General features: G+C 35.0%; 1 protein-coding gene across 1 annotated transcript in view; it reads left to right on the top strand.

Moving 5' to 3' along the window:
* The window catches only part of TTC39B (tetratricopeptide repeat domain 39B), a 74,882-nt gene that overhangs the window by 46,184 nt on the left and 13,359 nt on the right, over positions 1-15,339 (top strand). The window contains exons 3-10 of the mRNA XM_065745513.1: positions 4,994-5,098; positions 7,691-7,822; positions 8,917-8,993; positions 10,130-10,197; positions 11,388-11,452; positions 11,619-11,724; positions 13,041-13,106; positions 14,810-14,918. Of these exons, the coding sequence (XP_065601585.1) occupies positions 4,994-5,098; positions 7,691-7,822; positions 8,917-8,993; positions 10,130-10,197; positions 11,388-11,452; positions 11,619-11,724; positions 13,041-13,106; positions 14,810-14,918 (728 nt within the window). The remainder of the gene's footprint in view (positions 1-4,993; positions 5,099-7,690; positions 7,823-8,916; positions 8,994-10,129; positions 10,198-11,387; positions 11,453-11,618; positions 11,725-13,040; positions 13,107-14,809; positions 14,919-15,339) is intronic.

Consider the following 15,339-nt stretch of genomic DNA (forward strand, 5'->3'; position numbering starts at 1 on the left):
GTAAGTGCTGTCACCTACTTGCTAGTTTCTTCCTGAGAAATTATTCCCTTAGTTGCAATGCATCTTGTTTTCTTGATTCTGTACATCAAAATAATATCCTCTATATGATGTTCGTCAATATCTGTATCAAAGACCTCAACAGTGGAACTGAGTGCACCCTCAGTGAGTTTGCAGACACCAATCTGGGTGGAGCACCTGGGTGTTAGATCTGGCTTGGGGCAATCCCACATGTGAGTACAGATGGGGAGATCTGCAAGCAGCCCTGAGAGATCTGGGAATTCCTGGTGGATGAAAAGATAGCCAGCAGTGTGCACTTGTGGCCCTGGAGGTCAGCTGTACCCTGGGTTGCATCAAAAGACAAGTGTTCAGCTAGGCAAGGGAGGTCATTTTGCTCCCAGGTTCAGGCCCGGGGTCTGGAGAACAGAAGTCTCTGGAGAGACTTGGAGTACTTAATGGGAGCTTACAAGCAGGAGGGAGACTGACTTTTTTACGCTGGTAAATAGTGATGGGACAAGGAGGAATGGTTTTAAGCTGAAGAAGAGAAGGTATAGATGAGATACTGGGAGGATTTTAAGTAATTTTGGTACTTTCAGTTACTCTTTATGTACATACTGAGGATTATTGTTAGAATAGTAAATATTTCAATGCATATTGGAATTTTCAAGTCAGTATTTTTTCCTTCGTTATTGTAATTTTGATTAGTTGATTTTAAAAACTGACCTAAGCTGCTGCTAACTTTGTTATTGATAATAAATCCTGTGCGACCTGGTGTTGGGAACCTGCTTTGGCAGGGGGTTGGACTCGATGATCTCTTGAGGTCCCTTCCAACCCCTATGATTCTGTGATTCTATGATCCTCACTGCTCTGGAACAATTTTAGGAACATCTCAGCTCCAAGCAAAACCTGTTCTGGAATTCTAAACAGATTTGATTAGTTTGTTAATTTATTTATCCTTATGAAAAGTTTGAAATATTAGTGAAAATACAATGTAAAAAAATGAAAAATGTTTGTGATGAGGAGAAACATCTTTAAGGTATCTAAGCAGTAACTTTCTGGTGCTTTATTCTTTTGGGGATTAAACATTGTTGTCTTTGAAAAAAAATGTGCTACACAATGTCAGCAAACATGTTGAGAATGAAGAGGATTAGAAGCTGGATCTGTCCTTTTCAGTTTGAAGATGTCTCCTCTTCTTTGTTTAGCCACTGAGCTTTATGTTGGAAGACACCAAGAGAGCACTACTTCAGGAGTGGTTACAAAATAGCTTTTGTGCAGTTATGAGAGAATGAAGACTGGTATTAGCCACCTGCTAAATCTCAGCTTTGTTTACTAAAAAAAATCTATGGAATAAAAGCAATGAGTGCAAATACAGTATTTTTTTAAAAAAGCCTTTTTTATTTTTTTTTTGCTAGATTGTTTAAATTTGAAGAATTCCTTCAAATCAAACCAGTTTTACTCTCTATAAAGACATATTATATATTCCGTTTGTTAACCAAGCATGTGCTATGTGAAACTAGTTTCCTAAAACTAACGAAGTCAAATGTGAGCACTGAAGCCTTGGAACACACTCTGGTAGTGATGCTGTGTTACTGAGAGACTAACTCATACACTTTTTCCATAGCTGTCTGTTTGCAGATGCTGCTTGTAGAATTAGCTGGCAAATTTGAGTGTCCTGCAGTTTTCAGTTGTTCTAAATGAACCTCTTTTATTTCTTACCACTGTTTCTCGGAGAATATGCTGTTGAAGACATTTATGGAAGATATGCAAAAACATATACATTTCTCTGCAAGTGACATAAACCCTTTAATTTGGACTACTTTGTTCATGTATTCAGAATTTAAATGCACTAAAATACACTAACATTGTGTTGCTTATATTTAGTAAATTTAAATGTTTACTGAGTCAGTATTGAGTAATATGAATAGGATCACAAATATACTTATTAATGGTGTTTACTTTAATGGAAAACATTTAACCAGTCAAGCAAATTTAAATGATGTGCAAAGTCCTCTGTTTTGCAGAGGAGATGTGGTACTTCCTAGTCTGATTCTCTTCATTCTGATTTCCTAAAGCATTTTTTACAGTCTAAGTCCTTGGAAGCTATCCAAACTTGGTACTCAGCTGGGCTGGATTTTCTGGATTTAGAAATAACAATATGCAAAAAGGACAAATCAATTTTTTAGTTGGCTTTGATACTCTATTTTTATTTCTAAAGACACAGAAGCTGTGTATATGTGATTTGAAGGTAGCAATTCTGTTTTCTCCCGTATGGCTTTCTTGGTCTATGGGTTATTTTTTCAGGAAGGAATAATGTAAATATCTTCTGTATTAAAATTGTAAGGCAGAAGGATTTTCACTCAGTGTTTTTTGTTGTTCTAGTTTTTCGAATTTAGTGCAGGCTATATCTAGAAAGTGCAGGGTCAAGTGTTGGCATCAATGCAAGCAACATCACCAACATCACCAAGATAGAAAGGTGTGTGTGCACTGAAACGTGAAGGAGAAAGGTCTTAAGATCTGTGTAATTGATTGCAAATGATTGTAATTGATTGTAAATGGTTGCTTTATAATAAAAATCTGTATACTTGATAAACCACTTTCCATTTTCCCCTCATCAAGGAGGAGCTGATAGGAAGGATTAATCGGTTAATCTAAGTTAAAGACTTAGAGGAGAGAGTCTAAAATCAAAGAGATTATGCAAACCTTATTAAAAGGGGAAAACTAAAATTGTCCATGATCCTGTTGAAGTCATAATGAAAATGGCATCTAATTTTGTAGCAATCTTGGAACAATATTTCTACTCTTCTTTCCCCCTCTTTTAGTTTTTCATTCTTGTGTGAGACCTAGAACTTTGAGTATGGTAGTATGTGTATGTGTAGGGGGAAGTGAAAATTAAATACACGGATTTACTCAAGTATTCTGCTGTCATTGTGTAGGTTTTATTATTAACTATCTAGTGGAGGTAATTCACACAGACTTGTAGAATATTTAGGACTTGGAAAATGAAGAAAAAACAAACAAACAAACAAAAAAGCCCCTCAGGAATGAACAATTTTTTTACTGTTCAGTTATAGCACTACAATTGAAGTAGCCTCAAAGCTATAGCTTCTAGTAAAATCAATGAATTTATATTTAAATACACGCTGTAAGTCTTTCTGAATAAGCATAAAAGACCTATGGTTAGTGAAGTTACTGTGTAGAAGATGATTGTCTAGGTTGGGTGAGAGTAGCTGACACTCTATTGTGAATTGTTTTGTTATATTCTGTATTTTATAGTACAGTCTGGGGTATGAGAAGCAGAAGAGAAGTAACAACAAGATACGGAATTGTTTGACAGAAGCAGAAGAAAAATTGTTGCTGTTACTTTATCTGATTTATAACATTTGTTACTGTTAATTTCGTTATTGTGATTTTATTATTTATTTTTTATACCTAAATAAAGTTTAGTGAAGATCGTTAAAATATTTGAATAAGGAGCATTCTTCCTACATTGATAAAATGCTATATAAAATTGTGGTGTGTGATTGTGTACTCATAACTCATCAGTTGACCAAAATTTACTTTATGATTTCCTTAGGGATTGCATCAGTATTGCAATCAGCATAGCATCTTTCAGTAGCAAAACAAATGCTTGTCCCCAACTAGTGCTTAGTATGTGAAATACATCCTTTTTCAGCCAAGTGTAGCCCAAGGCTCCAGGCTCAGGATGTGTCTTTTGTCTATTTGTTTTTAAATTGTATCCTGAATACATTAAAAAAGGAGGACTCAGTTGGACAATTTGCAGCTTCACAATTTTTAGTAATGAAGTGGAAGATTTTCCTTTTGGTAGGCTAAATAATAACTATCTAGTGATTTCTAAGTGCTGAGTTAGAGATTTTGTATCTCTGTGAAATTATGGTGGTTTTTTTTTTTTCATGTACGCTCTTAAAAAAAAGAAAAAAAGGCAAACTTCAGAAAATGTTTCCAGATGTTATCTAGCCTTATCCCAACTTTTTCCCCCCGAAAGAATACAAAAAGCAGAACCAATTTTTAGAGGATTTTTCTATGGAAAAGTTGTCGAGTCATATTTTAATATCCCCTTTTGTTTAGTTGTTTTTGTTTGTTTGTTTTTTGTTTTCTTTTGTTTTAAAGTGTTTTTTACTTCCAGATTTAGAATAGCTGAACTGCCTATTTCTTAAATTCTTCCTTGAGGATTCTTCTCTTCTAGTGAGCACTTAAATATTCATCTCATTGGTGTGATCTGTTGCTTGTCACTGCTTAACCTTTCTTGAATAAAGCCCATTATAGAGCCTAAACCTGTTGTTTCAAAGCTGTAAACAGATTATCTTTTCCTGATCCAGATGCGCTCTTTAAAGGCTATGTAGCTGCTAGCTACTTGTTACTACCAGGAATGTCTGGTGTGTTACCAGCTCCACACAAGGAGCAGTTTGTGAGAGCTCCCTAGCTATCAGACGAAACTGGCTGAGGTAGCAGTTTTGTTAGATAGCTTACTCTTAAATAAGTGCAAGTAACGAGAAGAAAAGGAGCAGCAAAAGGAAGTAAGAAGGAAGAACAGAAACTTGATTTGGCTGCAGGCTTTTGACAGGAGTATTTTGGGGTGCAGTTATTTGCAGAGTTTATTGCTTTCTTGGACAAAAACTATTACACTGTCATCTCTCTGTAGACTTAGATCTGAATAGCGACTGATGCTGCATTTGTACTAAGATCTGAGAGGTTAGGTGCAATAACTTGTATGTTTGTTACACAAATAGTAAAAATGACTCCATTGTATATTGACTGGTAAACAGGATGACGAAGCCATAGGCATCACTTCAGTAAGTAAAGAGAATATACATCTGTAGCATGGATAGAGTGATCTCTAGAATGGATAAAGAATTTTGTAACGTTAGATTTAAAAAATGAGCAAAATTGCTATCTGACACCCTGCTCAGTTATATAAGAAAAATATTTTTGTGTTTATATTTACAATTTGATTAAACTATAATACTCTTTTTATTAGGGCATCCAAGATGGATCTCAAGAGTGCTCTGGAAGAATGTTCAATGGCACTGAATTTGTTTCTAAATAATAAGTTCTCTGAAGCCTTGGAATTACTTCGCCCATGGTGAGGTCATGATACTTGCTGAAATTTCCATAAACAGTGTAAAATACGCTATCTGTAAGCTGAAGATAAATTTAGAGCCTCTGAGGATAGTACCTTTCATTTATTCCCTCTTGCCCAAAAGTATTTCTCTGTATCCCCGGGTTTTAAAACTGCTCATTTCTCTTAAAGTCCATCACAGAAACTGTTAATAAATAATCTTTTCTCATGCAGAAGGAAAAAGCAGAACAAGACCTTAACTAAACTAATGTGTCTTTGATCAGAGACATTGTGAAGATGCCACAGCACTGGCAAAGCCAAAAAAAAGCCTCCAGAATACACTTTGTAATACTTTTTAAATTACATCTGACATTTGTGTTTACTTTAAAATCAAACTTTTCAATTTTTTCACTATCTTTTTCCCTGTTGCCATTGTCTTTACAATAAAGTCTTCATAAACTGACAGATAGAATTCCATAGAATGTTCTAAGAAGTATGTGTGTGTTTTTGCTTTCTCAGTATCTTAATAATCAGAGCAATACTGAAAAACCTGGAAATGCACAATAGTAGTTGTTTGCTTGCACTATAAGTTATTCTTTTGAAAGGAAATCTTCATTACCATTTCACTGCAATGAAGTACAGACGAGGAAGAGCACTTTGGATTACAGCTGAAGCCTGTAACAGCGCAAGCTTATTATTTCTAGAAGGTGCTGGCAATAGCGATTTTAAATCATCTGCTGGGCCAAACCCCTTTTGAGTTCAAGAGCAGGTGGCTAGGGAATACGAAATGTTAATTGGGTAAGTGTGGATGAGCTGTGACTGTGGGTAATCTGAGGATCTAGGATCTGACTCCCATTCACGATCATTTGCCTGTATGATGTGTGTTATGTTGAATAGTAGGTTACCTCAGTGAGGGGTTTCTGTAATGTGTGTTGGTAGGGTGATGTGAAGTTCTTGCTCTGCTGTTTCATCATAGTAAGATAAGAGTGCCAATGGTGGGTTGGTAATGTTAGGTAGACAGTACAGACAAGTGTAAATGCTCTGTTAAGTGAAATGCCAGGAAACTGTCTAATGTGTGTCTGAATTCTGTTCTGTGCACTTCGCACAGTGTCTTCAAAAACAAACAATATTGAATGTTACAGAGCAACATTTTGAGAAAGTACAGCTTTTGTATGCTAAAGTTGTATTTTTTTTAATTATTTTGAAACTGTACTGCATACAAGAGTTGAGTGTATTAATAAATGCGCATACACATTTTGACAATATTTTAATATTTTGTTATGTACATATTATATTTTGCTTCATATTCTAAAACACCTGTAACTCATGTCACCATTTTATAATGAAGTGTGCCTTTTTTTTAAGTACAGTAAAGTGTTTATTTTAGTTGGTGTATGCTCTGAAGAAAAATAACACGCTAGATACCATGGTTTCAGTACTTTGAGTTCCTGGCAGTTAGCAGACCCTGAGCCTATTATACAGCATTTTCAGCTAATCTGCAAAAGAGGGTTTAATCTAGCAAAGAAACAAATGCCACTTTCAAGAAAGAAAATCAAAATTATTTTACTGAAAAATAACCTTTTAATGAAAGTTCAATCTAAGTTCTTAAAGAACATTAAATAAATAGAGAAGGAGTTGATATCTTTAAGAAATAAATAGCCCAATTATATATCTTTCCTACTTTTGCTGAAGTATTTCGTCTCCAAAACTATCCCAGGGTGTTAGCTCCTTGGTTTAAAAAAAAAACAACACATTGAGGAAACTGGAGAGGATCCAGGGAGGGGTAGCATAATGGCTAGAAATCTAGTACACACACCCCTGAGACTCAGAGGTGGGCTTTTTTTAGTTTGGCAAAAGGGAGACTTGGGGGATTAAACTAATAGTGGTTTGCAGCTATTGAGGGGAAGTGGCAGAGACAGTCTTATCCATAGTGGCAGATGGTAAAACAAGAGACAGTTGCCCTAAGTTGAGGCTTAGGAAGTTCAAACTGGTTGTTAGGAAAGAAAATGTAAATTGAGACATACAGCACCAAAGAATGGCAAGAGGTGTGTGGAGTCTTCATTTTCCTGATGCTGTTCCAAACCTGTTTGGTAGGTTGCACTCCAATAACCCTTTTCCAACAACTTTTTTAGTTGGGTGATAGTGTTTTTTTGGTGTTGTGAAAGCCAGGCTGGCTCAGTGTAGCCTTTAATGCAGGACTGCCCTTTCTGTGACCCAGATGCAAGTATTTGTATCTTGGGATGAGTTAACCATTTTCTAAGGATGTCCTTACCTCCTTTGTTAAGTGAAAGCAGAGCCAAAGGAATATGTCATGGCTTAATTAGCTAAATTAAGCAGGTATGCCAATGGACCATAAATAACGATATAATTAAGTGGAAATGTTTATGTAACCTCTTTTGGGCATTTTCTGGGGCTTGCTGCAGAAGTAGCCCATGAAAGTAGACAAGTAGCACCCAGGAGAAGACGGCTTTTGCCTACGTTATACTCTTTAGTCTTTTTTCTCTTGCTTTCTTCTCTTTTTAACACAAACTAATGTAGGTGTCTCAGACAGAATTTAATATTGTCTTTTAAATTAAAATTTGGTTAAAATGCACAAAACTTTTATGTTTGCCCTAGGTCTAAAGATAGTATGTACCATGCCCTTGGGTACAGCACTATTTTAGTTATGCAAGCTGCTATGACCTTTGAACAGCAGGATATACAAATGGGAATTTCTACAATGAAAGAAGCTTTACAAACCTGCCAAAGGTAAGTCCAAGCAATTTGTATTTATGAGGTACTCAGTCTAGGTAAGTGTTCTTTGTAAGATATCCCAGCTGTCTAAGTGCTTTCATAGCAGGATGTTGTTGTTATGATAGAGTTCTAAATTTGGAAAGATGAAGTAAGCTACACTATCCAATTACTTCTAGTGAGGATGTGCTTACTAATATTGTCAGATTTGGGTATTCATAACCTTTGAAGTTAGCTAAAGAGCTGGTTGTACTATAGAGCTACAATCTAAGCTGGCTATTTGAGCTGTTTCAACTTGTGTTTTTCATTCTCCAAGGGGTTCACTAGCTTAAACCTTCCCATTTTAAATTTTCCCTTTCAACATGAAAATGTTCTTTCTAAGAGTTTTTCAGAAGTAGACACAACAGTGTAATAGGACCATAGGACCAGGCTTGTACTTACGTTTCTTCTAAAACAATCTTTTTGTTGTTGTTGTTGTTACAAAATGTGTTTAGCTTACCTTACAATTGAATGGATATCATTATCATTAAGAGAGATCTGAGATTTTACTTCTGGGATTGGCTGGAACAACAATAAACAAGAAGAGAAGACAGATGTTTTTAGATTAACTCTTGTCCAGAGAGGGGAGGAGAGGTGATAAGAAGTGACCCACCACTTTTAATTGGAAAGTCAGAAAATGGATTGTAAAAAAATTATGTACTTCAACAAACCTTTGACAGAAGGAGAATCAAGAATTTTATTCTCCAGTACTGGTTCGTATGCTGGCTAAGCTGTAGTTTATCCGAAGAAATTACCTTCTAACATTACTTGAGATATTTATACTGCCTTCCCAACAATGGAAAATAAAAGAAAATTGGACAAAATTATCAGATGCTGCCTGAAGAAGGTAAAGGGTCAGCAGTTTGTTGAATGATCTTCAAGCTGGTTTTCTTTGCTGAACAATTTGCCATTCTCAAAGTTGTAAAGAGAATAGTGCAATTGCAAGGCTGAAGAATGAACTAGATAATGAAAAGATCTCTGAAATATGTTTTAGAGAAACAATAGATAAAGTTCTTTTCAAAATGTCACTTACGCTGTTTGGGTTTCTTTTCTTCTTTGTATGACTGATTCAGATTCAGGAAAAGAAACACAGTGGTAGAGTCCTTGTCCAATCTAGTCTCTAAACAGTCAGTGGATCAATTGAGTGAAGGTAAGTGATTCATAATACAATTAAATTAACAAAATTTTAAAAGCTTGACAACACTCTACCAGTGTGCACTAATATGCTTAATTATGTAATTTGACTAGTACCTTCGAGTAAAAAAAAATCCTGCATGTACCATCTTCAGTATTGCAGAGACCTTTGCAAGCAGTATTATTTAGTACTTTTTGTCTTTTTTAATGCAGATTCAAAATTCTGTATTTCAGCTCATTTGTTAGGTGCTGAGCATGCATCAAGTAAGAAAGGAATTTGTTTGATAACCAGTTATAGTTTCTTTTTTTTTTCTTAACTTAGGATAGCTGCCAAAAGCTTAAGAATCACCGATGCTGTGGAATAAGTCCTTATCATTAGCTGTATTTGAATCTGAATATATTAACAAGTTTTGTGCTTGTCTGTTTTGCCTTAAGGTGTTTTGGGAAATGGTATCAGTACATTGTTCATGGCTCTGAAAATGCTGATCTACTATTTCTGATTCAGGCAGAATCAAGTATGCATTTTTTTCTAACCTGACACAAAAAAATCCTCCTTGTACCAAACACATCAAATCCACCATGTGTGCACTGTACATACAGCGCCCTTATGCATGTGTCTGGTCTTGTAGCATGCAGTTAATCTTGCAGCGGAGTAACTTGTGTTGTGTGTTAAGTCAGATGTACTTTAGTGGTGCATGAGGACAAAATCTGCCTGGGGCTTTTAGACTGCTTAGCATGACTTAATGAAAATTTGTTCATAACGTCTTACTGGACTTAGGAAAAAGCTGAGCCAGAGGAAAATTTGAGGAACTAGTTGCTGTAGGATTATATTTAAAGATAGCATCAATGGAAAGTGCAGGAGATCATCCACCAGAATGGTGAGATGATTTTGCCCTAGTCTAAAGGTATCTCTGGCAGGATCAAGGTTTATTTTCTGAGGAGAGGTGGAAGTTAAAACTGTTTTTAGCTAGCTTCTTGATTGGTAGTTCTGATGGGATCTGCATGTTACAGCTGCTGTTCAGCAGTTATCATAACAGCAACAGCAGAATCTGACCTTTTTTCTTGGCAGCGTTTAATTTGTTCCATTGACCTCAAGAGGAGAGTATTGACGACAGCTTTGCTGACAGTAGATAACTTTTGTTTCTTATATAGAGGAAATGCATGCTGAAATCTGCTATGCGGAATGCTTACTGCAGAAAGCAGCTCTCACCTTTGTACAGGTAAAATCATTCTCATTTTGTGTCTGTGTGTAACACTGTAATGGAAAGATATAGATATATTAGTGCCTGTAGAACATCAACTCCAGAATAGGTAGATTATTAAAAAGAAAAAAAAACTTCCTCAAAGTGAACTGATGTTACCTTATGACAGTAATTGACAGTACAGCAAATGCTTGTACTCAACTTTGGGATTGAATGAAATGAGTTTTTATAAAGCAGTATTTCCTTTTTATAAAGCAGTATTTCCCTGTCCATAGTTTCTCTTGCATTGTTGTTTGCTGTAATACCTTGATCTGCTGATTGCTTCCGTATTCCATGTTTTTATCCTTGGTTGGTCTCAATTCATCTTAGGATGGTGATGATAATGAGAATGTAATCAGTTAGAAAGGGTTAGCAAGAACACCTGTACTAAAACATCCACATTTAAAGCATTAAGTTTTCCAAGCAGAACAGTTTTCTATTTTTCAAAATGGTCGTTATTCCATGGAAGCCAGCACTTCATTTAGTTCCTGATTCTGATGGTCTTTTTATATGTGTTTATTTATTTATTTATTTTCAACATCACATATGCTGCCCTGGACTATTTAATCAAGATTCTTGAAATGTTTGCACACATATCCCTTTCTATGTTAATTCTAAGAGAAAATATAAATAGAAATCTGTCCTGCTGAATTGCTGACCATCTTGCTATTCAGGAACATATTTTTGATAACTAGTGGATCCTGGCTTTTGTTTACTAGAGGTTAATAAACATGTACATTGGGTAGAATATGTAATAACTGTTGATTAGCAATCATAATTTTTCTGCATAGTGATTTTTTTTGTTTCTCTTCCATGAAGCTGTTTGCTTCAGAATCAGCCTACCAAAATTTTTAAAAGGCTCCTACAGCACCACCTGGTGGAGAGTTTTCTTTTCATTTATACGTGTTAGAAATTCAGTTGAAAACAACTGACCACTTGCCTCCTTTTGAGTTTTGAAACTCATCGTGTGGAACAGAAAAATGTTTCCAAGGAAACTTTATGCATGTGCTAACTTTAGTCTTAGAGATTATTCTCTTAACTGAAAAACGTTTTAAATATTTCCGGTGACTGTTAAGTGCTAAATAAAGTAAAATGTTGCTGGAAGTTTATGTATTTTATTTTTAATATTTTAATACATGTTTTTGTACTATTAATATTTTGTATTCCAGGATGAAAATATGATCAACTTTATCAAAGGTGGCCTCAAAATTAGGACAAGTTACCAAATATACAAGTAAGCCATTGGAAAATACTCAGATTCAGTGTTGATATAAACAGGCAGATTAATGCCTCTGAAATGGAAGGGAAAAAAAATATGTTTTATAGCAATGATAATGATTAAATTTCATATACTTCCTAAGTCATGCTTCTGACCTCTCTTAATTTTTGTGCGTCAAAAGAGAATGTCATCAGGTACTACAGATGACGCAGGGGAACAAAAGCAAAAATGAAACTTACCACCAGTTCGAGGGAGGAGTAAAACTTGGAATTGGAGCATTCAATTTGGTATGACTTTTTCACACTACATAAATTCATTTTAGTAATTCTTTAGGATTCTTTACATATGTGGTACTGTAATCCTATTTTAGGAATACTAGTAAAACATGCTTGTAGGTTTTACAGCTTTTATACAACATGAAAAGTTCAGTGGCTTTTTGCATTATACTTTCTAGGGTTTTTGTGCTAGTTTATTTTAAACTTTGTTTCATCTATTTTACTATCTTATATATGTAATTCTTAAGATGGAAAGCAGCACTTAGCTGTGTATGACTAGCATGACTTTTAAAGATGCTATTGTGGTTGGTTGCAAGGTACCTGGAATGAATGAATTTTTGTGCTTCATTCTTTTGACATGCTGTAAATTGTCACTATGAATTGCTGTACACCATTCACAAATTCAGAAGAACAATCTGTAGTTTACTGGATTTGTATGAAAGACGACTGGGTACATCCACTGATGTTTTTATTTGCAATTACCACATTGCCTGTTCACATCTATCACAACAACAGTGAGAGTTGACTTCGGCTGGTATTTTAATTTCTGTATCATTCCAGACTGGAGCTGGCCAGTTCTGAGTATGGTCAGAAGAACTCAGGTCTCTCTGCACCTGTCAGTCTTTAAAACCCAAGCAACTGGTAGATGTCTCTTTCACAAGTACTCTGACCTCTTCTATACTTCATGAAGTCTTCTCAGCAAGAAGCTTAACAGAAAAAGTATATTCTGGGCAGAATATAGTACAGTGAATGGAGCTTACAAAAACTGACCTTCAAATAGACCTTCCTGTAAAATTTTTTGAAAAGGTGGTTTTGATCTTTAAAAGTTTTCTCTTGTGTAGAATGTGGAGATTGCAGTTACGGGAGAATTAGAAAGTGCATGTAATGTGGTGGTACAGGATGGTAGAAGTAGCTAATACTTCTAGAAAAAGCAGACTTCTAATCTGGGATTGAAAGAAAATGACAATTGTTGATAAGTGCTGTCAAGATAGATAATACTTGCCTCTTATTTCACATGGCTCAAAATTTTCAAGCAATTCTGATCAGCTGAAGACAGAAAAATCATTATCTGAAAAAGAACAGATGGACTCTGTCTTGATGTTTCCATACTGGATAATCATCAAGTGTTTTCCTTAAGCTGCAAACTGATTGCATGTTGTTAATCATACATGTCTGTTTTTGAGTTCATTTGTATTTTACCTTTTCAGTAATATATAATGGCATTTAATGTAGTAGTTAGCGTTTTAGTTCTACTATATATGTTTCACAGTTTGTGTGAATGCATGTAAGTTTTTGTGTGTCTTATTTTTGTTTGAAATGTATTGCAGATGCTGTCGCTTTTACCAGCAAGGATTCTCCGATTTTTAGAATTTATTGGATTTTCTGGCAATAGGGTATGGGATTTGTACTTACTTTTTCAAATTTGACATTTCCCAGGTGAAGACTTGGTGTATTTAATATAATACATTTCACACTAGATGTACAATGGTATACATTATTGGTTAGTATTTCAGTGTTCTTAAAAAGATAAGTAGGATAGATTATGCAAGCATGAAAGCGGGTATGCTATTATCTAAATCTCTGAAACATGAACAACTGAGGAGGAAAATAATGAGCTTGCCTTAGAGGTGGTTTTCAAGTTACATTTTCATTTCCTTTTCCTGATCCTTAAGGAGAGAATATCAGTTTTTGTTTTTTTTTAATTTCTGGCTCATGCGGTCAGAAATTAATGTTTGTCATATCAGTGAGTCATAGTTCTACACTTTTTCTTCACCTTTTCTTACCTTGGGGAGAAGGAAGCTCTGAGTGTTATGTCTTCCTGTGCAATCCCTGTACATCTCATGGCTGAGGTAACTTTCCATAATTATAACTGGTTATCGTTCTGTGGTATATTTTGCAGTACTTTAATATGGCCTTTGCCACCTACAAGAAATGAAACAAACAACAAAAGAACTGAAACCTCCACAGAATTGTACATAATTAAATAGCAGATTATTCATGAGCCTGAGTATCAGCATGTGATGTTATTGCTCTTAACTTGTCCACAAGTATATTTTATTGTATCTAAAATCAGGCTTCAGCAGAGAACTGTCCATTCTGTTTCTTCCTCTGCAAACTGTAGTTCACATTGAAGCTTTTCCACAATACACATTAGTGCCCTGAATGAAAAGGTGGTAAAAGTTGAAGGAAAAGGTGAATAATTGCTACACAACAAAACTATTTTATTTTGTTTTGCTTAGTTTAGTTTAGTTTTATTTTATTTTATTTTATTTTTTTCATTTCATCTCATCTCATCATTTATTTAATTAATTTTATTATTTATTTATTTTAATTTACTTATGATTCCTGGTTTTTTGTTTTGTTTTGTTTTGTTTTCATTTTTGTTTTTTTGCAAAACTGTTTAAATCAGCTTCTGAAGAGTCATTGCCCTTAAGCAAGGAAGGCTTGAGCTGATTTTAATAATCCCCAGAACAGTCAAGCTGTCTTGAAATGGGCATATGCTGAAATGGATAGAAAGAAGTTTCACATGTAACAAACAAGTAAACCTGTCTATTTTTTAATTTTTTTTCAATACTAACAAATTAAATTGTAGCTTCTAGAAACTTCAGAAGTCTTTGTGTCTTAGTGGAGCTGTTCTTTTGATTAGAACCTCAAATCAGTGGCTGTCTTGAGAGAACTGAGAATAACCAAGGATATCTGTAAAGGAAGGCTTTTGTCTGAAAGTAACACTAAGGAAGGTTGAGAAAAATTTCTACAAAACACAGAGCTAAAAATATTATTCTGAAAGGCTCATATCAATAAAATAGTGAGGAAGGGATTTAGATCTGTGTAATTGCATGATCTGTGGTATTCATTCTTCACCAAAGCACTTAAATGCATGGGTAATTCTATTCAGCGTTTACTCAGTCTGCTTTTGGCCAGGTGCTATTGGCAGTGTGAGAAGTATTTTGGTAGAATTCTGTGTTGGATCTGAGATAATGAAGTGCTGAATTAGAAAATACTTATATTTAAAATAGGATTTGGGTGATCTATAAATGATTGAAAGTAACTTTGTATACTGATAGTTAATTCTGTGTGTGTTTGTGATGTTTCTTAGGAGCTGGGCCTCTATCAACTATGGGAAGGAGCATCTGGCAGCAGTTTGAGAGCCATTCTGTGTACTTTCACCCTGTTGGTTTATCATACTTATGTCTCCTTAATCCTTGGTGAGATCCACTGCGTAGCTCTTCAGTCGTACTACACATTATGACATATATTCTGCTTTTTGAACTGAATTTAGAAACTGAGGCTGTTAGTTTTCTAAGAGGAGATTTCTGTGTAGTTCATTATGTTCTTAAACTTGTGTCTTTGACAAAGCTATGCTCCAAGAAGTAGTTAGGTAGATGTCATTATTATATTGATATCATGTTCCATTTGAAGGACTGTAATTGTAACAGTAAAGTTTTCTGAAACACTTGATTCCTGACAAGTCCTTTTCCACATATTAATTATTCAGATATAGTGACAGCTGTCTCAGGAATGAGGGAATGAGGTCTGTACTCCTAAATAGTTTTCTCCAAAGTTCAAACATATAGAGAATTTTTCTTTTGCCACATGGACCTGTAAGTTACTTTTAATTGTATATAC

Source organism: Cyrtonyx montezumae, unplaced genomic scaffold, assembly GCF_038088225.1.
Source record: "Cyrtonyx montezumae isolate F1298 unplaced genomic scaffold, pur_monq_1.0 scaffold_36, whole genome shotgun sequence".
Classification (NCBI taxonomy): domain Eukaryota; kingdom Metazoa; phylum Chordata; class Aves; order Galliformes; family Odontophoridae; genus Cyrtonyx; species Cyrtonyx montezumae.